This window comes from Melozone crissalis, unplaced genomic scaffold (assembly GCF_028551555.1).
Source record: "Melozone crissalis strain CALT ecotype California unplaced genomic scaffold, PUWL_Pcris_2 ptg000036l_1, whole genome shotgun sequence".
Classification (NCBI taxonomy): Eukaryota; Metazoa; Chordata; class Aves; order Passeriformes; family Passerellidae; genus Melozone; species Melozone crissalis.
Window position 1 is genome coordinate 12571489 of NW_026535814.1, and position 27082 is coordinate 12598570.

General features: G+C 43.0%; 1 protein-coding gene across 2 annotated transcripts in view; it reads left to right on the forward strand.

Moving 5' to 3' along the window:
* Nucleotides 1-27082, forward strand: part of PDZD2 (PDZ domain containing 2) — a 138026-nt gene that overhangs the window by 93001 nt on the left and 17943 nt on the right. For both annotated transcript variants that reach the window (XM_054283468.1, XM_054283469.1), the window contains 13 exons: nt 5823-5934; nt 7860-8008; nt 8665-8784; nt 11271-11385; nt 13113-13186; nt 13354-13573; nt 14612-14729; nt 17161-17293; nt 20099-20180; nt 21118-21221; nt 21982-22147; nt 23295-24085; nt 25246-25390. In XM_054283468.1, coding sequence (XP_054139443.1) covers nt 5823-5934; nt 7860-8008; nt 8665-8784; nt 11271-11385; nt 13113-13186; nt 13354-13573; nt 14612-14729; nt 17161-17293; nt 20099-20180; nt 21118-21221; nt 21982-22147; nt 23295-24085; nt 25246-25390 — 2329 coding nt within the window. The remainder of the gene's footprint in view (nt 1-5822; nt 5935-7859; nt 8009-8664; nt 8785-11270; nt 11386-13112; nt 13187-13353; nt 13574-14611; nt 14730-17160; nt 17294-20098; nt 20181-21117; nt 21222-21981; nt 22148-23294; nt 24086-25245; nt 25391-27082) is intronic.

Consider the following 27082-nt stretch of genomic DNA (forward strand, 5'->3'; position numbering starts at 1 on the left):
TGTGGTAAGCCATGAACTGAGCATGTATTAAACAAAATAATGGAGTAGCTGAACCAGCTTTCCCACTGCTTGAGTTCCATGTTTGTCATACACTCATGGAATCCCTTAGGTCTCTGCTGTTTACTAAGACTGGTCTTCTGGGATCTCTCTGCAGCACAGAGAGACATCTCGTGGGCAGTGACTAAACTGCATGGAAAGCATGTGTCCTGCTTTTTTTATGTTTTGGGGGGGGGGGGGGGGGGAAAGGATAAAGCATAAAAAAGAGAACAGCAGGGATCTGTTTGTGTGCATTTGATTTCCTTTAGCTCAAAAGCTGTTTCTAGTGGAAAATCATAATATACTGCAGAAGAAGAGTAATCTTGTCCAAAAAGGATTGGGAACTGTTTTGCTGGGAGCATCTTACTGTTTCCAAGGCATGTGTTGTCTGCGATATGTTTCTTGGAAAACGTAGCTGCGTTAGCCGTTTCCTGCTTTTCTTCATATTTAAAAGGATATTTTTTAGAAATTTTTTCTCTTTGAAAATTATTATGAATAATTTTAGTGACTCTTTGGATATCTGAAAATGGAGTGTGCTTTGCTTAGCAGCAGCTCTGACCAGTGAGTCATTGGAGCCAGCACAGCTGGGACCCTGCTTCATCAAGAAAGAACCTGCCAGCATCCTCTGAGCAGTGGTCAGCACATGGTGGCTCCTGGTGTCAAACACATTCAAGAGGGTTTTGGAGAGTCTTATAAAAAATAAATACAGCATTACTGAAGATGAGAGTAGCTCAGCTCTGCCACAGTGCATTTCCAGTCTGTTTACAGAGTGGGCATAGGCAGATATTGCTGCTGTCTTTGTGCTGGTTAATGACAGGTTTTGTTTCTTGTGCAGGTTTGTGTATGACTCTGAATCTACTCTTGTATATCTACTCTGTATCTACTCTTGTGTATCTACTCTGTAGATTTTGAGAAGAGACACAAAAATAACTGCTGGAAGTTTGTGCGTACTGAAGTGAATAGCAGTTCCCTGTCTAGCAACTACTGCATTGTCCTGAAGGCTTAGGGTTACTTTTGAGTGCAGGCATTTAGTTAAGTGGCAGACTAGACACCACTTTAAAAGCTTTTGTTTTGTTTATTTGGCATTTCCACCTATTCAGAAAGCTGGGCAGCTCCAGTTCTTGACTGTTTATCAGATTTCCTGATCTCCTGCTGCACATGAACCAAGAGTTTTCCAACACTTTCTTTAAAATTAAGTAAAGGAGGGCTGGGGTTCCCGTTCCCTTTGGCAGGAGGAGGTATGGGTTGCTCCTGGTGTTACCAGCATGTGTATTTCCCAGGTGAGCTTCTGGGGAAGGTGGCGGAGGCTTTATTTCACCAGTGCTGCCAAGCACAGCCCAAATCTCTGCCCTCCCGAGGCCTCTCTGGTAAATGTACAGAACTACTGTCTGCCTTCTCAGCTTTGCACCAGGGAAGCAACCAGGGCACTGTTTTTAATAGAGGTGCCAGTTTAAGACTCTAAATTAATGCTGACCTGAAGGTGATGTTCCTTCTCTTTTCCTCCATCCCTGTCTGCAAGTGATTCTCTGCTTCTGTGTCATGAAAGAGAGGAAGCAGCAATGCAAGTGCCCTTTAGAAGAGGGGAGCTTCTTTCTTTGGAAGAGGGGAGCAAGCTAGTCCTCTAGCTTGCACCAAAAATTGCTACATCTGGATTTAGTTTGGACTTCTTCTGAGCCCCGTGGTTCAGTTTAGGGAACTTCTGGGCTTTGGGATGTACTGTGTTTTGGAACAATGTCCCTGGGTACTGCAGCCCCTGATGCAGTGTGTCCCTGCTCATCAGCCTCCTTCTAGGATCTGTGCAGATTTGTACATGCCCTCAAACAGAGCAGTAAGGCATGGGAAACTCAGTGCTGTCCAAGATTAAAAAATCCATGTCCTCTGCATCACTTGCAATGTTAATTCTCGTAAATTATAGTGCTGCAGTTTGTAATTTGTCTGTGAGATGGATTCAATTAAAGTGAAAAAGAGCTAATTTAAAAGTGAAGGTATTTTACTTTCTGTGCAAGGCAAAGGGGCATGTGGCGTTCCCTGCCTAGCAGAAACATTTAAGGCTTAAAGCATGCTGTGCCCCATAAAGCAATAAGTAATTGCACAAATAACTGAAACAGCTAGAATTATACCAGATCATGGAAAAAAAATCTTCAAAATTTTTTGAAAGGTTAAAGCCTTTAAGGCATCAGCTTGTCTCGAGGGACTAGGAAGAAAGACTTTGTGCAGGGAACAGGTGAAGGTTTGCATTGGGTGTTTGGGGCATTGCTCTGAAGAGTCTGTGCTGGCTCCTCGTGGAGGCCTCTTGGGTTCCTCCTGATGGCTGCCCCACAGACAGTGGTGTTGGGGCAATTAATGGTTAAATGTTTGGGGTAGTGCTGCTTGAGGAAAAGACCAGGACAGAGTGAATGGGACCAGAGAAGATGTGGAGTTTTCCCATTGAGCTTGTGCCGGTGCGCAGCTGTTCCTCTTTCACGTGGCTGTTCTGAAGATGGGCACTAGTCTTGCTGGTGGACTTGCTTTGCCAGTGCAGGTAGGACAGAATTTGTCATGCTGCAGACTTCTCAGCCTGGTTCTCACTGCTTCATTCCCAAGCCACCAGGATAAGCTGGTCTGCATGCTGCTAGCACTCCTTGGCAGAGCCAGCCAGGCTGTGCTGTGGGGAATTGGGTGGGCTCACTGATGGGGAAAGGCAGCAACTGAGGAGCTCTGCAAGGGCAGCAGAAAAGCAGTTTGCTTATTAAATTTTATCAACCTCTGTGTGCCGCCTTGTTTTTGTAGATCGGCAAGGGATTGCCAAGCTGTTTGCGGTTAAACAGTGCGGACTGTCATAATCCTGCTCCTCATCTCGCCTAATTAAGAGCCTGGTCACGCTGGAGCTTTGCCGAGGCGAGGACTCCGAGGGCAGTTGTTCGCTCTGGTGCAGTGCCAGGACCGCGTGTCCCTGATAGCGCAGTTTCCTTCGAAATCAATTGAGATGTCACCGTCACTTGATCCCAGAGCTACTTAATGAACTGGCAAAATGGGCTCTATTTTTAGATCTCCCTTTAAACTACTGTGCGTGTTAAAGCTCCCCTTGTCCTTAGCACTGGGACAGCATTGGGAGGAATTTATTGGTTTAGTTTAATAAGAGACCTACAGGACTGAAATAATAAGCTTCATTTCCTTGAAAGTGAGGAAAATTAAAATGATATGCTTAAATCTGGGCAGCCACCTCGAGACGGTAAAGCGATATGTTCATGGCCAGAAGGATAAGGTGGAGCTGGGTTTTGCTTCTTGTCTAGGTTATGAGAGAGCCAAAAATTACAGACACATGCCTTTAGGGAGTTCTTGCAAGCTTTGTAGATCAGATTTCTAAGTGTTTTCTGAATAGGATAAAACTCCTGGTGATTTATTAGGCAAGATCAACAACTTAAAGAATATCTGCTTCATTACAAATGTTAGTATCTTCCCCTATGTGTTTATAATTAGTGTCAGAAAAATACTTCTGCTAAAATAAAAAAGAAAACCCAAACACAGATAATTTAAATGTTTTTAATGACACAGATAATTTACATGTTTTTGCTTCCTAATTGTAGTCTGAAGCCTAGTTGGATAAACTGTAATTTCAGGAAGCTGTTGAGAATGTCTTGAGGCTTTCCCTGGCATTGGTGTTTGCACACATGTGACCTTCTGTGGATCATACATGGGGTTTGGGGGTTTGCTATCTGTAGGCTCACAGGCTCCAGGATTGCCACGAGGGGAAGGTGGCTTGGGGTGCGGTTTCAATACAAGTGGAAATTGTGTCCTGTTTTTCTTCCCACCCCACTGGATGAAAATGTATGCACTGGTACTTTCCTCCTGTGGCACAGTCAAAATAAAGTAATGAAAAACCCCATCAACAAAAACCAAACTCAAACCCCATGTAGTAGAGGCATAAGATGTGCTGAATAGGTCACTCTTGAGCCTGAGCTCTGGGTGGAAATTGGCCCTGGCAGAGATGATTTCAGCATCTCTTTGTAAAATGCTACAAACTAAGTATTTTTTTCTCTCCCCTCCTGTGAGCTGGAGGAGGTGGTCCAGCTTTGGTCTGGGAGCTGTGTGGTCTTACCAGCTACAGCTGCCCATATCCATGCAGACTGCGAAAACCAAACAGCTCTAGAGCTCCAGACTTGATCTGTGTTGTGCTCAGCTCCAGAGAGTCAGATTGGACCCATCCCCATCTGTTGGATGCCCAAAGCATGCCAGCAAAACTGGCTGCTTTAGGGAAACATTCGTATTGTTTTTCTTCATCTCTGTGCTTCACGTATTTTCCCACCACAGAGTTAGCACTGGCCCTGTGCAGCAATTGATTTGTACACCTGTAAGACCACCATGTGATTTTTGTGTCTGTGCAAATAATTTCTACCCTTCTACAGGGGAGGCACCCTCACTTCTTAAAGAGTGTTCCCACTTGTATGGCAAATTGCAATGTATCTTTGTGAGATCCATGAGGTCCTGTCTCATTTCCTTGTGCTTCTGCTGTCTTAAGGGTATCCCACAAATCTCTTGGAAGGAGAACTTGGGATACTTTGGCTGAGGTCTAATTGCTGATGGTTTGGGTTTTGAATCTGATGTCTTACATGTCTTCTGGAATCAGGCCCTTTTCAGGGTGGCCAAATCACAAGTGCTGGTTTTTTTTCAGACTGATGAATGAATTGGATGGTTCTAAATTTACGTGGAGCTGTGAGCTGCAAACCATTTGCAGGTGCTGGGAGTGGACTCTAAAGTAGTTGCTGCAGTGCCTTGAAAGATCAACAACTACTAGCTAGGATGTACAAACCCTTTGTAAATTAAGTGTAGCTGTTCGTGTTGAAGAGGAAGGAATAAAAAGCAGTTCCCATTCCAGCTTCCTGTTTCTGCCAGTTTTATGTTTTCCTGAAGTTTCTACTGTTCAAACTAAAATCACGAAGTCTAGACTTTGCACAAAAGATAAACTTTGGCTTTGTTGGCTTGGGTAGAAGAGGGACTGGGGGATGGGAGGCAGGTTGTGGGAAAGACTGACGTTTTTAAGATTGAATAGCAGAAGCAGAAATTATTTTTACAGGAAAGCGTTTGGCTACTTGGGTGGGGTTTTTTTAAAACTGACTTCCAGCAGTTCACCAGCACCTTCCAAAATGCAGGGGCTGGGTAGAGCCTGCCCATGGGCAGCTCTGGTTTTCCCTGAGCACAGGAGAGCAGGAGGCAGAGGACATGTGGCCGTGCTGCTTACCTTGTTACTTGGCGTCCGGGCAAACACCGTCGGTAAAGAGACTCCTCCTGTCCTGGTGCATTTACTCAGGGTTGTGGGGTTGTGATTCCACCTGTAAACTTTAATTGCTCATTTCCAGGCTTTTAAAGTGCTTAGCTGTAATAACCTTCTGTTAAATAAGCTTTTCATCCTCGAGCTTTGCATTGGTACTCAGCAGACACTAACAGTAAAATAATGCTTTTTAAAAGTAATTTTCTCTGTAAAGATGTGATGTCTCTGGAAGCCTGCAGAGCAGGACAAATGGAAATAAAAGCTAGAATTTTGTTCAAATACATGAAGAAGCAACTAATTGAGGTGCCACAGAGTGCTGGATGCATTCTGGAGGTATTAGTGTGGTGTCTTGAAAGGATGCATGACCATAATGTCTGAAGGCATTACAAAAAGTTACTTACAGAAAATACTTAATACAATGACATGTTTTGGAAGCAAAGATGACGTGCAATGGAATTTTCTGTCCCATAAGGACAATGAAAAAAATGTCATCAACATCTCTGGTTTACAAGAACTTTTTTTTTTCAATTTCTTTTAGGTGATGGAAACTGAGAAGTCTCAAGATCCAGCTTGTGCAGAAGTGTCCAAAGGAAACAATCAGAGTTCAACTCTGGCAAGTGGCATACTGAAATACAGAAGTCGATCTCAAGGTAAAGCTGTACTGATAGAAGATAGCAATTGTAGATTTTTTTATTGTAGTGTATTTATTTTAACTCTCTAAAAGTGAGATAGGATTTCTTTGAAATCATATTAGTTTATTTTGGAAGAAAAATCCCATCTGTAGGATTGTTGCATTCTGCCTCCTGAGCTGAGCTATTGTAGGAACAGAAATATTATGCAAATTTTAGAAGTGTCTTGTTTGTTTGTGCATTTCTTTCCTTTTTTTTTATTTTTACTGTTAGCATTGTCTGTATATTTCAGTGTGCTCTGATCAAAATGCCAATTACAGTGACCAATCCCTGGATTTTCTGTTGTTTTGTCCCCAAGTCTTAACAGTAACCTGTGTGCAGAGCTTGGTCATGTTCTTAACCCTAATGTTTTCTGAGGCTCCCTTCCTCCTGTGTTCACCCTAATTTCCATTTACTAAGGTATTTTTAGGATACGTCAGGGGGGTCCTCTGCCTGTGGTTCCTGAGGCTGTGAGTTGGTGGTCGCTGGGGATCCAGATCCTGTTGCTGTGAGTGCTGATGCCCTGGGCTGTGGGTGAGCCTGGAGCATCCGCCAGCCAGAACTGCAGCATGAGAAAGGAAGATGCATTTGGAGATGGGCAGAAAATACAGAATCACAACTGTTCTCCTGAAGAGAGGGAGAGCTGATGGGAAAGGGTTAGTTGTAGGTGCCAGGGAATGAAAGAATGCCAGGATGCTGGTCCTGCCAAGATTGCTATCCTGTCTGTGTGCAGCAGCAGCAGCCTGTGTGCCAGGGGAAGGGGAGTTGAAAAGCAGAGATTCCAATTTCAGATCCCAAAGCAGGGAGCAGGTTTAAATTGCACTCTGGTTAGTGGGTACAAATTCTGCCTATGGATGCATCAGCAGAATTGCTTTCATGCTGAGTGAAAAAATGCAGCTGCCCCAGCTCTGTGCTCCATCCCTCCCTGGCACTGTCAGCGATGCTCACACAGCCTCCAGGCAGGAAGGAGGTGGCAGAAAATGTGTTTGGGGCTCTCCTGGGCAAATTTTCAGTGCATCTACCTCAGACCATGACTCCCTGTTCCTGGGGTACAGACAGTGAGGATGAAAGGAAGTCAGAGCTGTTGCTCTCTGTGGCAGCTCCAACATAAGGCTGGTTTAAAGTAATCTGAAATCCTCGTCATGAAATCCAGCTTGTGCAAATTCGGCTTGTGTCTTGGGTTTTCATCTGTACAATAGGGGTTAATGTCCCTTCCCTGTGTGGTGTGGAAATGACAAGGATAAATGTGGGGGAACTGCTGTGACTGGGGATTCTGCAGGGACCTTGGAGAAAATGAGAATTGGAGGAGCCCTGTTGCGAGGAGTAGGGTACTCTGTGGCTAATTACAGGATGTCCTTCAAGACAAATAATTCTGTTTCTTACATGAACTCTGCACTCCTCTCTTTAAGACAAATCTACAGAAGAAACCTAGAATTGTTGCCAGAAGGAAAGAAAATAGCATTTTTTGGCACATTTTTACTTTTTCCATTCCAGAAAAAAATTCCCTCAAAGTGACATGACACCTCCAGAAATGAATACTGCTGCAGTGTCAGGTCTTTTAATTTTAAATACGTGAAGCCTGAGAGCTTAGTGCACTGGCAAGTGCCATTGGGTGTGAACAGATGAATTTCTTTCCTGTCCCTGAGCTACTGACTCAATTATCTTCTGCTTTTCCTTAATACCCTGAGTTCAGTATCAATGAAAGATTGCAGAAAACCTATGACAGCAGGAAAAGTTCTTGGTTGAGTGTGATCAAAACTGGTTTCCAACTGCCTTGCTGGGAACTGCATAGTATTGTTTTAAGGCACTTTAATTTGAGATTTGCAGGAGGTGGTTATTGCCTGCTGGTGAGAGAGGCTAAAGCAGCTCTCAGATGTTGAAGGATGTGTTTCTGTGGTTTTTCTTAGGTGCCGGATCCCGCTTGGAGTCTGTGGGAGAAGACGATGAGCTGATGGTGGAAAATGGTGAATCAAATTACGAAATAGCAGTGAAATATTCCCGGGGTGGAAGAAAGCACTCTCTGCCCCAGCAGTTGGAGTCAGCAGGAGCCAGACAGGTGAGCGGGAAGGCAGAGCTGGCTGTGAGCACCTCATGGTGCTCAGTCCTGTGGCATCTGCCTGAAGCTCATAGAAATGGGCAAGGGTCATGAAACAGGATCACACAGGTACATCATGGGACTGAAACCAGGCCTGGACACCAACCTGGGATGTGTTGGCCACCTGTGAAGAGCTTCCTTGAGTCTTGTGAAGGAGAGTACTGCTTGCTTGTGGCCACAAGGTCCTAAGGCTGTTTGTCTTAGGAGTTGCAGTTCTAGATATCTGAGGACTTAAAAAAATTTTAAAAATCCCTAATACTCTTTATTTTAATTATTTTATAATGTAGGCCTTTTCCTTCTCCTTTTCTTTCTCCTTTTTTTTTTTTTTTTAGCAAATAAGGACTTGATTATATCATGAGGTTATCTTTAATCCTTTTAATTTAAATTGTGACTGATACATTTCAAAATGATTCTACTGTGTGAAATGTGGGAAAATTACTGTGGCAAGATTCACTTTGATTCTGGGTAGTAAGCTGGGGTTTCATCCCTTGAACATTTCTCTGAATATGTCTTTAAGATACTGCATCCCTCTTCCGACACGTGCAATTTTCCCAGTATGACATCTGCAGTATCTTTGCCAAGCAATCAGAGCAATTATCCTTGTTTGTTGATGTTAGGACTACCATATCGTGAAGAAATCCACCCGTTCCTTCAGTGCTGCCCAGGTGGAATCTCCATGGAGACTGACCCAGCCGTCCATCATTTCCAACATCGTCCTGATGAAAGGGCAAGGCAAGGTGAGGATTTCTGCATGTTTCTCACATGTAGCAAGAGCTGGCATTTGAGAGGTGTCTCCTGTGCTTCCAACTGCTCTCAAGGTAGCTGGTAATTGTGCTAATGATAAACAAATCCCATTTCCAAACATAAATGCCAAAGTAACACCTGCAAAATACAGGGGATGTGATGTTCGTGTTGTCCACTTGACACAGGGTGGCTTTCATTCTGGTTTGGTGCATCTCGCCATTACTGAGATATCAAATATTTATAATGGATCTCTAAATATGTATGTTTATGCAAAGTCAGTGCAGCTACAGAACAGTACCTGTTCACATGTATATTTATGGACAAGCATATTTTCCCTCTGTGGAATCTGGATGCATTTTTAAAAAAAATAAATTACTGCAAATTAAGCATTAAACCTGAAGACAGGTTACTGGCTGACTGCTTTTCAGAGAGCACTGAATTCCATGGGTCAAAGAGTCATCCTCTCTCCCTCAATAATGTGTTTACACACTTGCTAGGTACCAGCTGGCTGAATGCTAAGAAAAAATAGATAAGCATTAACCCAGGTATACACTGTTTTCCCTAATCAAATCCACGCTAGTATTGGAGCTGTCATTTATATATGCTAAAAATATGCATGTCCTTTTGTGAAATAGTCTTCAAAGTCATCAGATGGATTTGTTTTGGACTAGGAAGATTTGTTTTGACTTTCGAACTCAAATGCAAAACCAATTCCTTGTTGTGCTTTATGCTAGAAAAAGAATTAGAAATAGTTACTTCTATAGGTAGACTGGCACACAGTTACTTTAACTTCCCTTGGTTTAGGAGCTGTGGGTCTTTTATGATGAGCAAATATTCCTTCATTTCTCTTATTTTTTACTCTGTTTTTCTCATTAAATTGGATTATTTCTCCCCCTGGGATAAGCCACCCTTTCCTGCCTTTTTGCATTTAGCTCCAAGGTTTTAGGAAGCAGCTGGGAGAATGCAGACCCTAGAGATCATGAACCACCTAAGGCAGCTGCCATTCTGTGTGCCTTCCATCCGCCTCATGATCTCCTCTGTTAGGCATGGCACCTTGTACAGGTTGTGCAATAGTGCTCAGTTTATTATCCCTGTGCAGACCTGGGACTTGAAATATTTCTCTGCAGAGTTGCAGTGTTGGTGGCGGGGAGCCAAGGCTTTGCCTTTATGTTTGCATCCAGATCTGCAAGGGGTGGTTTCGTGCTGTGGAGTGGCAGGCTTGTCTGGGAACATGGGCTAGTGTAGGAACTGCTGTACTTTGCAGATATATTTCTCCCACCCCTCCCATGGAGCTGTGGGGACACCTCCTGTGTCCAGGCATAGGAGTGCCAGGAGCCTCCTGCCTTCTGCAGGTTGATTTGCAGTTGATAATTGCACAGGGTTGAACACTTACTGGAGTTATTTTGTTCTGCACAAGGGAGCCAAGTTGCTGCCTGTCCAGAAATCAGTACTGGATTTGGTAAGTTACTAGACTTGGTGGTCTGCTCTTTGTTCATGTAGTAAAACAAAAGATCTGATTGTGTTGGATTGTGAACTCGGTGCTTGCCCTGGCAGCATCCCTTAGCTGGAGAGTGCTGCCCAAGGCAATAATAATGTCCATGGCTTCAGATCACTAAAGCACAACAGTTCCCCACATCCTTTGTCCACCTGGTCGGCGACTTTTCCCTTTATTCTGTAAAATGCATGAACGGCAGTGACAAGAGGGGAAATATGGGAAAGGGTTGTGGACCAAGGAAGCGATTTGTGTAGGAAATAACTCAGCAGAAGGGGGAGAGGTTCATTCTGCTGTGTTCATCAGTTCAGGTCAGCTTCGCAAGATGGTCCCATAGCCTGCTGGGGTAGTGCAGGGGTAACAGCTAATGGATGGAGCCCTGGGGAGTCTATTGATCTACATTTATTTAAATACAATGTGATATATGTCTCCAGAATAATTAAAAATGTACATGTGAGTGGTAGCCCCCACATGCCATTCTCCTTTCAGCTGCATTCCTTACATTGCAGCACTGACCTTATGTCATGTTCTGAAGCTTTTCTTCTTCCTGGGGAAATGTAGGTTCTGTGACATAAGCGAAACCTGTAGTTAATCCTGGATATAAATCTTGGGGGTAGGAATTGACTGTCTGTTAATTCAGAATGAATGTGTTACTGTTTTTAAAATGGTAAATCTATTGGCCCATGTTTTGACAAAACACAAAATATTCTCGGAGTTTTTGCTATATCAGCTTAGGGTGCCTGCTGCTATATTTTGGGCTGATGAGTGTGTTGATAATGGAGTGAAAGTAAATGAGAAATGGGATGAGAGAGTAAGTTGGTCAAACAATTCATCAGAAGATTTTAGGTTTTCATCTTTCCCTTGTCTTGTACATTACTGGCAGACTTTCTCACACAGATGATAGCAGAGTAAGGAGCCAGCTGTGTGTCTTCTCCTCTCTTTTCTGTAGGAAAAGAGAAAATCACTTCAAATCTCTTCTTTCTGTAGGGTCTTGGATTCAGCATTGTGGGAGGTCAGGATTCTGCTCGTGGACGCATGGGGATTTTTGTGAAGACTATATTCCCAAATGGAGCAGCAGCTGCTGATGGAAGGCTTAAAGAAGGTATGGTAGAGAGAATCCAAACTCACATAAACGACCACAGTGGGATATTATTTCAATCCAGGAGGAAAATTCAAGTACAGATATGTTTAGTCACCTGGCCAGCAGCAAGAGGCTATGGAAAATGTAAAATGCCCTGTTTGTTCATCCTGTGGAAGATCATTCATGGCAATTAACCTGACTGTATTTCATATTGAGAAGGGGGAACTACAGAATAGTGGTGGCTGCTTTGTTTTCCCCTTTCTCTTTCATGAACTTTATTTGCCCAAACAGCAAGCTGCAATTCTCTAGTTGGAGAGGTTCAGTGACAGCAGGAAAATATAGATAGCCAGTAGCACCTGACTTAAAGATGCTGGACTGAGAAGGCATTATATAAAGGGACATGGAGTCTGGAGAGTCTCTTTTGATTGAGCCCTTGTACTCTCTAAGCCTCCTGGTATGATTTTGACAGGACAAGAATCATAACCAAAGGGAAAAAAAAAAAAAAAAAGATGGGAATCGCAGTAAGATCACTCTAGTTAGAGAAGGAGATATAGCCAGATTTTATTACTGCTTTTCCAATCTTAGTATCTGAGCTGAATGCATAGCCTGCTCTGTGTGTGCTGCACCATGGTCTTGAGTGCTGTGACACAGCATTCTGACAGACAGACCCTTTAGTGTTGAAAGTACAAAGTGACCATGAGTTCAGAGTGGTAGTTTACAACCCTTCTACAGGGGTTGTGCTACTTTGCTTCTATGGAAAGCTGCTCCTGTGTTACTTCTTTCAAGCTGCTCCTGTGTTACTTCTCTCCTCATATCATCGTTTCCCTCTTTCTGTCTTATCACACTTGTTGTATTTGAGGCTGCTTTTGGTGCCAACTCTCACACTTGCTGCCAGAGGGAAGCTTGCATCCCTGCATCATAGGTTGTGCACTTGCCGTGGGAAGCCAATAAGTAGCAGCTGTCCTGTAAACCCAGAAATCATTTGCAGGCTATTCATAGCTTGAAAATTCTTCATTTTTTTTTTCTTGACTGAAGCTAGGAAAGCAGAGGAGGGGTACACTTAGCTGACAGTATTGCCTCATGTCATTTTGCACAGATGCAAGTAAAATTGCAGGAAGTGGATCTGGATCATGCTGGCTCTCTTTTTAATAAAGTGAAGGTAGATAGCTCAGCTGGATGTAAGTAGTAAGACCTAGAGCCTGGAAGCTGGTAGAAATCTGACAGGACATGTTCCTTGAGGTGAAAAAGACATTTGTTGTCACAGCGTGTGGGCTACTACATGCTTCTCTGTCCACAGGCATTTAGTAAGGGAAGGCATTTGCTTTCTGCACGCAAGGTTCGTTTTCTTGGACAGGCTTTGAAGTGATGTGCTGTAGTGTTTCACTTAGTTCCTCATTTCTCCTGTTAAAGCTTACGAAAGAAGGGCAGTTTTATATTACCTTTGGACTTCATGTCATAATAATTTTCAGCCTTCAGTTAAAATCCACAGCATTTGCAGCTTGTTTGTGGGAATGGGAATGCCAAGTTCAGAATCTCTGCTGGAGAACAGTTTTTACTTTGGTAATCCATCACTAGTAACTTGCAGAGACATTAGTACAAGTGGAAATAAATTGAGAACAATAAAAGGCTTTTTATTGGATAGTTAACTGAAATCCTTATAGTAGTAGATCACCTCATGTTCAGGAAGGATGTTTTAAATCTTTGTAGTCTTTACATTGCTGACCTCATTTTTTGTATCTATTTACCAGGGGATGAAATCCTGGAAGTTAATGGAGAGTCTCTGCAAGGACTGACCCATCAGGAGGCCATCCAGAGGTTTAAGGTAACACGGATATAGCACTGAAGAGCTTCACACTCCTCTTCACTCATTGCCACCTCCTACCCTCAGCTTGACACTCCTGCGCTGTCACGAGTTGCTGTGTGCAGGTTTGGTGAGAAGTGTACAAAGGTTGGTCCCCTCACGGTGGTGGTTCTGTGCTGTCTCTGCAGCAACTCAAGAAGGGCGTGGTGACGCTGACGGTGCGCACGCGGCTGCGCAGCCCCAGCCTCACGCCCTGCGTCACCCCCACCCTGCTGAGCCGCTCCAGCTCCCCCAGCGCCAGCGGCACCACGCCCGTCCCCGGCCTCGAGGAGCCCGAGGGCTCCTCCTCCAGCCGCAAAGGACCTGGCCCCAAGGACAGGATCGTCATGGATGTGACACTCAATAAAGGTGAGCGTCCATCGAAGCGGGCCGGGAGAACAAATCTCTGCTTCTTCGGGGAGTTTTTGGGATTAGGTTAGAGATTCCCATGCCTGCTATACCCAAGTATGCCCATTTGACATGGAACCACAGGATGAGGGGGAAAAGTACCCTCTAATGCAAAAACTTCTGAAGAGTTCCCCTTCCTGCATTTTGCTTTCCCAGAATCAGAAGCCTCTTATGGGTAGCAGTGAGTGTCCATGCTGCTGAAAGAAGAGGGCTGTGAGATAGCAGGCAAAATGTAAATCAGCTTCCTGGCAGCCCAAGAGGCTGTGCCTTTCTCTTAAAGAGCGTCTCCAGGGAAGGCAAAGCTGAACAGTGTTGAAAAGCTCCCCAATAATCTGTTTGAACTCCTCCATGAGGGTTGCTCTCATTAATAATTGCTCATTATAAACTTAAAGCATATGTTATATGTGGTAGACAAAGATGCCTATTTTTAAGACTTATAATACAGTGATATTAAAGGTTGGATTCAAAATTTTGAGAGAGAATGTAAGATGTCCAGTGATCCCTAAAACAGGGATGTTGTTACCTGAAGGAAAGCAGAGGTGAAAGTGGACAGAGGTGACCAATGAACCAGAGATAATGCCTCACCTTCCTTTGTGCTTCTTTGCTGAGGAATGCCATACAGATATTTAACAAAAGAGAGCAATACAATTGGTAGCATCTTCTGTGCTCATGTTTTCTGTAGTAGTTTTAGATGACATCTTGATTGGATTGCTGCCTCTCCTCCTTTGTGCCTTGGACCAGATCAGACCTTTCCAAGAGGTTCCCACGGTGCACAGAGTATTTTCTGAGATACATCTATCTCAGAAAACAGCCAGGATCAGCTATTTTCAGTCCTGATTTCCACTTGTTGGTCTTAGTTTCCTGACTGACTGCACCTAAGGCCAGCCCTGAAACAATGACACGAGTCCTGAACTCAGATGGTATGTGGGAACACAAACACTTGTGTGTCCTTTGCGATTACAATCTGCCACGTTTCTTTGTGCTTCTTGTTTTTCACAGAGCCAGGGGTCGGGCTGGGCATTGGTGCCTGTTGTCTCACACTGGAAAACAGTTCACCTGGGATTTACATTCACAGCCTGGCCCCAGGATCAGTGGCTAAAATGGATGGCAGATTAAGGTTGGTTAAAGCAGAAACATGCTAGAGTGGTTTTACAATAAAATCGATTGAGATTTTGTTTTCACCTGTTGGTTCATGTAGCAGGGAGGAAATGTATACTTAAGAGTTCATCAAAAAGAAAACATTTATGTTAAGACATTCCAAAGTAGTATTAAATGCCCAGGAAACATTATTCTTTGTTCTGGAAACAGCATAATCATTAAGGTCTGGGTTGTTTGGTTGTTTTTTTTTTTTTTAAATTCTCTATACAGAAAGCTGAGCCTAATAGCACCCTTTGAAAAAGGGGAGCAGCAAGAAGTGCAGCCTCATGCTTTTTTGTGAGAGCTGCAGCCAGAGACCCCAGACTAGGAGGAAATTTGCAGAGCACTGCTAAAAGCTCAGTCACCTGAAACTCTCCTCAAAAGAACTGGGATAAATGTTCCTGCTGCTGCCTGTGCCCGTGGCTCAGGCTCTTACTCTCAGTCTGGTAGGATTGCTGCAGGCTGACCAGCACCACTCTGTCATGGAGAAGGGATGTGTCTAGGAAGCAATCATTCCCAGGATTCCCTTGTGCCTACACTGGATTAAGTGACAGAAACTTGCTTTTCCTCTTGTGGAGGCTTCATTTTTGAAAACCATTGTAGAAAGCCTTGCCACTTTCTGCGTTCCTCCATAAATGCTGGTGGGTGCTGGGAGCATGGCTCCAGAGGGGAGACTGTGCTGAAGAGGTGCTGGAACTGTGTGATCCTCTTTGAGTGTGTGATGTGAGCACTGGTGCAGAGAGGCTGAGCAAATGCCTTGCAAGGGAGTGCCTTCTGTTTCCTGGCTCACCAGGAAAACTGCAATAGAAATTTGATTTCTTGGAATAAGGGAAGAAGATAATTTTATGGTGGCATTGCTGCCAAAACCCTTGAAAGTTCCTACAGTATAGAAATGTCTACAGGAGACAGCATTTAATGGTAACTTGCTTTCTTGAAGGCCCCTTTGGAAAACATTGCAGTGCTGGTTATGTCTGTATGTAACAGCTGCATTGTTTATTAGGTTTATGTGATTGATTATATCCAGGCATGCTTCCCAGATCTTTAGCTTGCTTCTTTGAGATGTTGCTTCTGTTGTCCCATCAGCGATTTATGGCTTCATAGGCCAAGACTTACAGGGTGGTTTTGATTTTTGGAAAACATTGTTAATCAAATGTTGGCTTTGCAATGCCAGGGGAGGTTTGAATCCAGTTCTTCTGTATCTGAGCTCCTTCTCTCAGTCATTTGGCTGTCATTAAGTGACTCAATTTGTGCAAGTCTAAAGGAATAGGCAGAGCAGTGAAATGATTGCACAACTGATAACTGATAGTCACTCTTTACTTTCCTCAGTCTGTACCAGAAGTGCAGGTTACTGAATTGCAATTGTAATTTTGCCTTTGGTGTGTGTACTCGTAGTGTCACACATCACAGTGTCATTGTCACAAGTAGCCCAACACAAGCTGGCAGTAGTAGATTCCTTGAGAGGGTCTGTTCAAAGCAAATGTTTCAGGAATTATGGAGAACGCTTTAATGATATCCCTAGTTGATGATATTTTCTTTTGAATAGTTCCAGATGTCTGAGCACCATAAGCAAGAGTTACAGAACTGAGAAAACAGAGCTAAACAATCGTAGAATCATAAAATGGTTTGGGTTGGAAGAGATGTTAAAGATCGTCTTGTTTCAAATCCCTTGCCGTGGGCAGGGATCTTCCACTAGGTCAGCTTACTCAAAGCTCCATCCATCCTGATCTCAAACACTTCCAGAGCTTCTCTGGGCAACCTGTTCCAGTGCCTCTCCACCCTGACAGTAAAGAATTTCTTCCTAACCTGATCTAATCCTACCCTCTTTCAGTTTGAAGCTTACTCCCTTGCTATATCACTACATGCCCTTTTAAATCACACAGTGTGTTTTTCTTTCAGGAGAGTTTTGTTTTGTTTTTTCTTTTTCCTTTTTAATGGGTTCTCTATGACAATTTTTAACATATACAGGCTTACCAGGCTCAATCTTTTCCTGGAGTAATTTAATAAACTCATATCTAAATAATGAATTTCTTATCAGTGTTTCTGCTAAGTAATTCAGTATGGCATGAAGGAACAGCCCATCTTAATCCCATTTTTCCTCTTCTGTGCTCAATAAATATCTGAATGCAGAACTGGAACTGAAGCTTGCTTTCACCCTGATCTGAATGCAGTTTTCTTGGTTGATTCAATAGAGATTTTTTGCACTGACAGTAAGTGCAGAAGGGATCTCTGAGCCTCCATGGTGAACTCAAGAGGACTTAAACCATTCACGTCACTGGTAGCAGCACCTTCTTTGAAAGTCACGTCTTTTCCAGAACACTTATATCTTTGAAAAATCTTGGCCATCAGTTGAAAGCACAGTTTTTTTTGCGTGGAAGGTGGCTGTGATTAGGTGACTCTGTGTCTCTGTGCAGCCGGGGTGACCAGATTCTGGAGGCGGATTCTGTGAGCCTGCGTCACGCAGCGCTAAGCGAAGCCTACGCAATCCTCAGTGAGTGTGGACCAGGACCAGTCAGCCTAATCATTAGTCGTCATCCTAACCCAAAGGTGAGGAGAAAATGAGTAAGTGTATCTGGATTGTTTTCATCTGGCACTGTAATTTGAGTCTTGCTGTTGGAAAAGTGGAAAATGAAGAAAATGGCTTTTTCTTGCTATGGCATGTATTGTGCAAGATGTCAGGATTGTAATGATGCTTCCCAGTTTCGTAAGTCATAGCAATGTTGGACTGTTCCTGGTGCTTTTCACTTAGTCACCCACTGATCAGTTGCATTTTCCTGGAACTGCTTGAATGAAGTGTTCCCATCTTTCTTGGTACTTGGATGAAGTAGCAACACAAATACAGCACAAGACCTCTTCCTCCTAAAACTTATTTTGCAGTTACTTTGTCTTTGAGTAGAATATAATTTAGGGCCAGGAATATATGTATCAACAGCTTGAATTGATCAACTGTAATAAGTAAAATCTATCCAAAGATCAAAGTTTTCCTTCAGGAATTAAAACATGAGAATATGGAACACACTGCTACTGAATCCGTGCAAGGTCATTTTGGAAATAAGGCTGTATTTATAAAGTAAGTGTTCTCAAGAATTTTTTAAAAATTGATGATAGAAGATGAAAGCCTATTAGGGAAGCTATAGGGAATAACAGCTTCTTTTATTTCAGTATTTCAAAGAATTTCATGAGTGTACAAAACCTTCCTGTTTAAACAGGAATGAAGCTGTAAAAATATTTGCATTAGTGGGTCCAGAAAGCTCTGACTTTTGAACTCATAACTACAAATGGCCTTAAGAAAGCCATATCTAGGAGAACTCAGGTTTCTTATTTTGTAATTAATAGTGTATTTTCTGCTAAATCAAATATACAGTCAACAAACAGGGGCCTGCTTTCCAGAGTTTATTATCTTTGTTGGAAGGCCTTGTGCTGCTAGAAAGAAAGAGGTGAGGGTAAGAACTGGGCTTATAGCCTAAGATAACAGCATTTCTGGTGAGTCTGTGTACTGTGCTGAACCAAAACAATGGTTCAATGTGATTGCATTATTAAGGCTTACAGACTTTTTGGATTGTCTGTAAGAAGCATGAAATAAAAATGCCATGCTGTAGAGCCTGCCCTTTCTCATCTGTCCCTCTTCTTGCTGTGGTGGGGTCTTGAAAGCTGATCAGTGACCTAACCTGGTGTCTGCTGAAAGGATGAACTGAGTTAAGCTAATTGCTTGGTATTACTCAGTAACAGAGGGAAACTATTAAGTGGCTCCTATTACCGTTTTCCATAAGTGATATTTAAGATGACAACAAATCCTTTGCCAAGAAATGTATGAAAAGCTAAAAGTTGAGCTGGAGAGACCCTAAAGCATTTTTCCAGTACTGAATCCATAATCCTGGCAATATTGAATCCATAAGCTCTCATGGCTGGATCTCTGGAGGAGCATCCCTATAGGAACCCATATTTATTGTTGTTACTGTCACCCATTTTCTGAAAGCACTGGGGGATCGATAAATAAGTGTGGATATTTTGTTTTATTGTTTTCATTTGCTTATAACAGTACGCCAGCGTGCAGATTTGAGTTAGGAATTAACTTGTCCCTTTCCATTTCAAACTGCCTGAGCAGAAAGGATGCTAAACATCAAAGCTGGCATAGTTTGCAGAAGCATGGATTTCTGGTTAACTTAAAAAATGCACTGCATTGTGCCTGGGACCTGTTTTAGTTCTTGGGATATGTTTTACCAAAAGGTTTGTGTTAAGGCCATGGACCATAGTCTAAGGATCTGGTCCATGTTCTGCAGGAATTCCCTGTGCCCCAGAAGCTCAGGGACTTTTGGTTTGCTGTAAGGTCATGACACAGGCTGGAAACAGAGATGTGTTTTTACAAAGGTTCATGTTGTTTCGAACATTTTTATACTTAATTTCTTGTTTTATAACACAAAAGATCCACAGTACATTTTGCTGCTGAGTATGTTTGCTTTGGTGTTTTCATGTACTTCCAAAAGAAATACCACAAAATTTTCTTTCTGCTTGTTATTCTGACTGAATATGGCATTTGTGCTTTGTTTAAACTGCTGAGGTTGCTTCAGAATCTCTCAAATCTTCATGGTTCAGGAAGACTCAAGTCTGTAGTCTCTATTTATGCTGAATTTTAATTCATGTAAATCAATGTGCATAGAAAGTATTTTTGACAGAATTAATTTGCTTTCTGTTCTTAAATATATATTCCTGCAGAGTAGTTGTTCCTGTATAAAATCATATGTTTTCCAGTAATAAGAATTAAATGTATGGTAGTAATTATGGGCTAAATTAGCAAATATGGTAAACCAGTATTTATTCTTAAACCAGAGAAACATTAATTTCCAATTACTGATTTAAGTTTTCTTTTTAAAAGCAAGGAGAAAAGAAAATTAAAAAGACAGCTAATATTATGGGAAGTCTGGTATTCTTCCGGTGGGTTAAGTGTAGAATAGCTTAAGTTTCTGATGTGTGCTTGCACAAAGCAGTCTTTGTCTATTTTAAAGTCGCATTTTCTCAACTAATCAATACACAGCTTTTAATTGAGTTAAAACTGTGCTCTAATAGCTTCATTTGATTTCTTTAAGTCTGGGACTGTTTTATTTGTTTATATTTTGTGTCACTTGGATGCAGTCTTCTTGCAGCTGGCAGGCTTCTGCTTCCTGGGTTTTGCAGGAAAGTGGCATTGAGAGAGTCTGAGTCAGGGGACAAGGGCTTAGGAGCACTCAACCAGGTCTTCTTTATTGCATCTTTAAAAATAGTGGCTTATTTGATGCATCATACACTTGAGATAAGTGGTAAGACTCTTGTAATTTCTTGTACCCTGTTTGAGCTTTGTCTTCCACCCCACTTCAGGTTTCAGAGCAGGAGATGGATGAAGCAATTGCACGTACTACCCACCGAGAGAGCAAGGACTCCAGCTCCTCTCACGTCACAGGTAGCAACATGTTCTCTTCTCTAGTGCCTGGTCTCTCACAGATGCAGGAGCATTTAAGGGCGTGCTCTGAAGTTCCCCAGCATTAATATTTTGAGAGCCCTCAAGACAGCAGAACAGTGTAGGGAGTATCATCACTCTGTCCACTGCAGAAATTTTAGCATCCAGTTCAGATGGATCAGCTCTGCAGCTTATGTAACTTGCTTTTGTTCACTGGGCTGCCATGACCTGAAAGTAGGGTTATCAAGAGGTGGTGGTTCTGAACTTTTTTCAAGATGAGAGGAAGCACAATGTTCCAGTAGGGAAAGAGCAGGAGGGGTCTACTCCATCCATGTATGCTTGACCTTAATGGCAAAAAAACTCCAAAAAGTATTTTGACCATTTGAAAAAGTCCAGGTGTTCCATGCTGGACTATATGTTTTAACACCATTTTGATCTTTCAAGTCATGTCAAGATGTGTACTCTGGCATCTCTGTGATGTGTTTGAACTCCAGCATTTCCCAAAGTCTCACAGATGAAAGCAAACTTTTGGCAATGGCAGAGTGACCAGTAAGGTGATGTTCAGACAGAAATGTTAGATTTGTTATGATCCCCTTTTTATGTGTGTCAGCTAAGATCTGCTTTCAAGTTGACCGTGTCAGTGGCTGCTGATTTGTCTTCTGAGGCTGCCCCTGGTCAGCAGCATGCTCCAACAGATGGGGAAGACCATCTCCTGCTCCTCTCTTCATAGCACTGCCCTGGGCCTGGCTAGTGTAACATTCCATCTGATCTGAGGGAGAACTTGTGAAATGCTGAATAAATCTCACTTTAGGAAAGCAATTTAGATACTAAGTAAATGGGATTAAATGCAGCCACCAGCTCAGAAAACTAATGGGAAGCCTGTTTGATTATATGGACTGCAGCTTTAATTTTTGGCATCTAACTAATTTGTGTTTAACAGGAGCTGTGCAAAAAAGTCCATCTCCTAGTGTGAAGGCCAAACAAGGAGAGACCTCATCTCCCCTCAGCTGGACTATGAAACGCTTCTTGGAGCCAGCAAGCCGGGTAAAAGGATTAGATGCAATAAAAATAGAGCCTGCTTCAAATTCAGCTTTTACTGAAGCTCTTACTTGGTCAAGGGGTTCAAAACCAAACCTGCAGGCTCCTTCCCTGTCACATGAGCTCCATAAAAGGGTTTGTTTCTTGTGTCACACATTTAAATTGTGATAGCAGCAAGCTTCTTTCTCTGTGACTGTAGCCTTTGGGAGTGATGTGCAGAGCATGGCAGAGAAGGATATGGGGTCCCACCTTCTGCCACGTCCAAGGTACCCCTGCTCTGTGGAACACACAGTTAGCAGGAGGGATCTGAGCTTGTGGGCAGAAGGCTGAGACTAAGTCCCCTTATATAGCCATTGCAGGGAAGAATCTCTTTTTCCTGGTAACGCCATGGAAGCCATTGACACTGTGTCTGGAGGTACAAAGCCTTCCCTCAGTGCAGAACAAACTTCTCTCAGTGTAGAACAAAGGGAGCTGCAAAATTGAATCGTTTCATCCCTTGTTTCTGCATTGAACCACCCCTGTAAAGCAGTGGGATTTGGAATCCTTTTTTATTTATTGTATTGGCTAAAAATGTGTTGGTGTGCAGTGTTTCAGACATCCAATTTCAACAGTTTGGCTCTCAGTATACTGACAAGTCCTCTATTTTAAAAATAGGGCTTAAATTTTATTGACACAGCAATACAACTGGTCTGTGTGGGGCTCACATGCAGGCAGGGGCTTTATATATCGAGGACAGCAGGACACCAGGGTCACTTCTCTCCAGCAGGGATCCGTCAGCTCTGAGGCAGAGCTTTCCCAGTACTTCTCCCACGATGGTTCGAGCCATCTCCCCTTCTCTGACGCTGTCCCTGGCTCGTGTGATGAGGAGCAGCTCCGTCAGAAGAACAGGAACAGCTGGCTGGACGATGGCTCTCTTCTCCCTGGCAGCCTGAGTAAGTGATGCAAATGTGTTTGGTCATTGCGCTGGTGGGGCAGAGTCACTGAGGGCTGGGTTCCTGTACAGGAGAGCTGTGGTGGTCCCTGTGCTGGGAAGAAATGCCAGGCAGTGTATTATAAGCCATTGTTGATTGCATGAAGTTCTGGAAAATTGAAGGAATTTACAACAATCCATAGAAATTACTGTTTCCATGATATTTTGTTCAAGACACTGTTCTGATAGTGTGGAAATGACTTTGATTGGTTTGGATGAAACTAGATTTGATAGCGTTGCAGAGTTTGGGGTTTTTTTTCAAATCATCTTATTTATTACATTTGTGGAGACTGTTCATAGCTATCTCAGAAACTTTGAGAGGGTCAATAACGTATAAAAACAAAGAAATGTGCAATTTTACATCAGATATTTTGCTTGTGTATATTTCTCCCCATGATAACTGACTGAAAGAAGCTTGTGTGTCCTTACTGATGTGCACCTCATCACAAATTCAAAGGAGTAATTTGCTCTCCCTTTCCTGTAATTTCAGTAAAGTAATTTCGAGTAATTTCTTTGTCTCATCTTATTTTCTGTGGAAATTATTTAATGTTTAAAAGCATTTTTGCATTTCTAACTAGCCACCAAAAAAAGCAAAACAAATTAACTTCCCACAAAGTGAGATGCAGTTCTTTCTAAGGAGAACGTGGGAAGGGTTCTTGGGTTTGTTACTTGCTAATTTGAAATTGATTGTTGTATTTCAGTCTTGGTTCAAGAAAGCAATTTTTACTCTCTGTGAGTTAATGCAGGAGTCCTGAGCTTAGATTCAGGGAAAATGTGATAGAAAATCTGTTGTTTAAACTAAAATGCACATTTGAATTTGCATCCCTTTCTTCTTTGAGTCATAGTCATAATTTAGAAGTAAACTGAAAATAGAACTAGACATGCTAATGAACTGATTTTGGGAATTACCCATAAATTGTAGTGCTATCTGCAGTCCTCTTGATGTTTACTGTAGTTAGAGGCAGGACATGAAAAGCCTGCTTTTTGCTTTGTGAGGAAGAGTTAAGCTTTCTTTGTAAACAGACCCACATGTATTCTGCTGCAGTGAGATGCGCGGTGTTAAAGATCATCTGTAAGTACAATTAAAGTATAACTCTTTTTTCCCCCAGCTGCTAGAGATGCAGGAGTGACAAAAGCAAATGGTTTGGCTTCTCCAGCTAGTGGGAGGTCATCTGGCCATCACAACAAGCATGTGGAGTCTGTCCGACCTGGCATCCTCAGCGACAGCCCCAAATCTGCCCGCAGCCCCTTTCACCGACAGAGGCGGGTTGTTTTCTATGACGGTGATGCCAGTGATGACGATGAAAGTTCCCACTTGCACAGAAGCCAGAGGGCCAAGAGCCAGGAGGATGCTGGCATTGTCATTACAACCTCATCTGTAGAAATCGATGATGAGAGCCAGGACAGTGAGTCATCGAGATACAGTGGCATGGAGACATCTTCCTCTGTCTTCAGCAACTCTGTAGAGTCTGCAGACAGCACGCTGGAGCAAGTTGAATCTTCTTTTTTCCCAATCATAGCATTTGATTACTCAAGTGTGCCTGAAGTTCGTCTTGGCAGCCTGAGTTTGAGGGAGCTCCGGGAAGCACAGCTTGAATCCAAGAGATCGCCAAAACTTGAGCACAGAGCAGTCACCAGGGTGAAGAGCATGATGAGCACCGAGTGCCGAAGCCTTCAGAGACACAGGACGGAGGAGCATGGCTCTTACAACAAGCCTGTTGCCAGGATGCTCCCTCACAGCAGGAAGTGTGAAGCCCCTGATGTGGGCGGGCAGGGCCAGGTTGAAGTCGTCACTCTGGTTCGCAATGAGCACGAGTCATTCGGCCTGGATCTGGAAATCCAAGCCATGCCCTTAAAGGTTGTTGTCACAGGGATGCGGCCAGGGGGGCCAGCAGAAATGGTAATTTGTAATTTGAGTGCCTTATAGTGATGTGCTTTCCCATTGTGGGGCTGATTGTTATTATTTTCATGGTTATTATTAAGCAAGTGGTCTGTTGAGAGTAAACACAACTGAGGTGTTTGTCCTTGCTGGGCAAAATGTCCCACCCCATGTTGTTCTGGAGCTGCTGCTAAATAATTTGTTTCTGATTCAGAGGTGCACCCAGGCTAATTTGAAACTAAGAGAGGCAGGACACAGATCCACTGAGATGGCCCCATCCCTTCTTGCAATTATAATTTTGAGGGAATGCGATTTTTGTATTTGTTTTCTAAGTATGGGCAAAGACAAAATAAGTAAATCCTGGTGGCAGAGGATGGTAGTAACAAATGTATATTATGCTTTACTATTTTATATGCTCATGTCCCCGTATTACAGGAATCTGGAACCATGAGGCTTTAGGTGCTGGCCAGGTTTGCCAAGGGCTGGAGTAGAACCAGTAACACGTTGCTCTTCTGCATCTTATACGTGCCCATACCAGTATGGATATGTGCTTCACGTTGTTTGTGGAATTGCTAGATGCAGAAGTCCAGAAAGAAGAATAATGCTCTGGTGTACAAACCTGGCTGTAACATTTTTAATCTCATTAGCAGCCACTAGTGTAAGAGGGGATATGGCATAGCAGTTTGAATAGGGCTGTGAGACCTGGGGATTTGGTTTTTTTCTGCCTTTTTCTTGGATTTCTTTTGCAGTATTTAGAAACAAACATTTACCTTAAGAGCTCAGATCATGTCTGTTCACTAGTTTAAGAGAATTTCACCTGAGAAGTAGTTCGTGCATGGAATTAAAAATTGACACACAGTGTTCCAGTCCTGAAGAAGCTAGGGCTGATCCATCCCATTTCATTTAACTAAGAGGGCTATGTCCTCCATCATGATACTCATCTCCCGGAAAAAACGGCACATCTTTTGACCTTCCATTTTAGATTGATCTTTAATTCTCCTCCTGGCAGAAACACAGTCTGTTCTTTATTTGTGTGCTGGCAAACTGACAGCAGTGGTACCTGTGCTCTGTGGTGACGTGAAACAGAGGATGTTGCTCATAAGCTATTAATTGCTTCCCTGCAATCTCTGCAGGGCTTCTGATGTGTATTTATAATTTCCTTGAATCTCTCTGTGCATCAGGGATCAATGGGCAAGATGGCTGTAGGAGATGAGATTACCACTATCAACAGCATCCCCGTCAGCAAGATGATGTATGAGGAAATCTGTTTGCTTATGCAGTGTCTTCCCACATCCGTAACCCTGGAGATCCAGAAGGCAGCGTCAGGTGAGAAAGCAGTTTTGCTTTTGTTCCATTTATTCTGGTTACAAGTGAACAAAACGTCCTTGGATCTGCTGGGCCTGACCTTCTGCTGTCCTGGCTTTCCACATGGATTCAGAGAAGAGGACAGGGGGACATTGTGTCTGCATTGGTGAGCCAAGCAAAGCACTTCCTCACCAAGTCAAGCTTCAGGGTCCTCTCTGGCACCATGATAAGGGGAAAAAACCTACTCCTGTGTGAAGTATTCAAAGTTCCCACTTTGAATAGAGTAGGTCCCTCCTGCCAGTGTTTGCAGAGGTCTGAGTCATTTGATGCAGTCCAGTAACTAAAATGGCAGTGACTCTTGTCCTGACAAATCATGTTATTGCTGTGCCTGTTCATTAAATATATAGGCCCCTTATAATCAAATCTGTCTCTCTTAAATCTGAAGTTCTAGTAATGTTTTTATGAATGGACAATAAGACACTAAAACACTCTTTTCTTTCTTTTTTTCTTTCCTTCCCTTTTATTATGTCAGAATTCTCTAAACTGCAGGAAGATGAAACAGAAAACGAAAATCTTACAAAAACATTTATTTTCGTGTTTCATTACAGAAAGTTTTCTAGTGTGAGTTGAAATACTTGATACCTTCTTGCTTTCTGCTAAGGGCTGATTTATGCTTCTACAGCAATATATGAGTCCCCACAGACTGTACAAATTATGTGGTGTGGAAATGAGTGTTTGAAAAAGAAAAGCATACTTTTCAAATTCAGGAAGAACATAATATTTTGCTTTGTTCTAGCTTATGATCCTCTCTGTGTACCTTTGTGTACCTGGGAACCTAAAGTGCTTCCAGATGTTTGACTTCCAGTTGTTCTTTAAGGAATTCCAGGCTTGGCAAGATCTTATTCTTGTTTCCTTAGACTGCTGTGGCTTTTCAAACCAATAGCATTGGGGCAAGGACACACTAGCAGCACTTTGTAAGGCACTTCACCCTTCCCCTTGTCCTATCCAACTGGCAAAAAAGGTGGTAATCCACCATGCTGAAGCAGGGGAGTACTGAGTACTTCAAATTCTAATCTGCCCACTTGAGATTGCCGTCCTGAGGTGTTTATCCCTTGTTGACTCCAGGAGAAATCAGTACTTCTTGACATGGATTCCTAAGTTAAGTAATGTGGATGATCCTGCAGGTTTGTGTGAGAAGTACAGAGATGTGCAGGCATCTTTAAATGAGCAGGAAAGGACACTGACACTGAATAGCCTCTCCTTCTCCATACACTTTCTGGGCTCCATGTCATAGCTACTGGCCTCTGGAAGGCAGCTTGAATGGGGATGCATGTCTCAGAAGCAGTGTAGAGAGGTGGAATCTGGTGCATAGAGTGAAGTGCTGGAAGCTGAAGATGTGGAGAAATGGGTGAGCAGGAATCTCTGTCAGAGTGCAGCAGTGACAGGGAGCTCGGTGTGCTGCCCAGGAGTGGGTTAAACGTGTTCTGGAAGCCAGGAGAGGTCTGTGCCAGAAATGCAGTAAAGCCCATGTGCTTAATGTGTGCATAACGTCACCCATGCATGTCACATTGAACACCTGCAAAAGTGCTGAGGGGTCAGAGCCAAGTTATTTATGCACAGACTGTCATTGTGTTATCTGGTCACCTTTGCTATGTCAGGGCTTTCTGTGCTCCCTGGGGTCTCTGTTGGAGACTTCAGAGATGAAACAAGTGA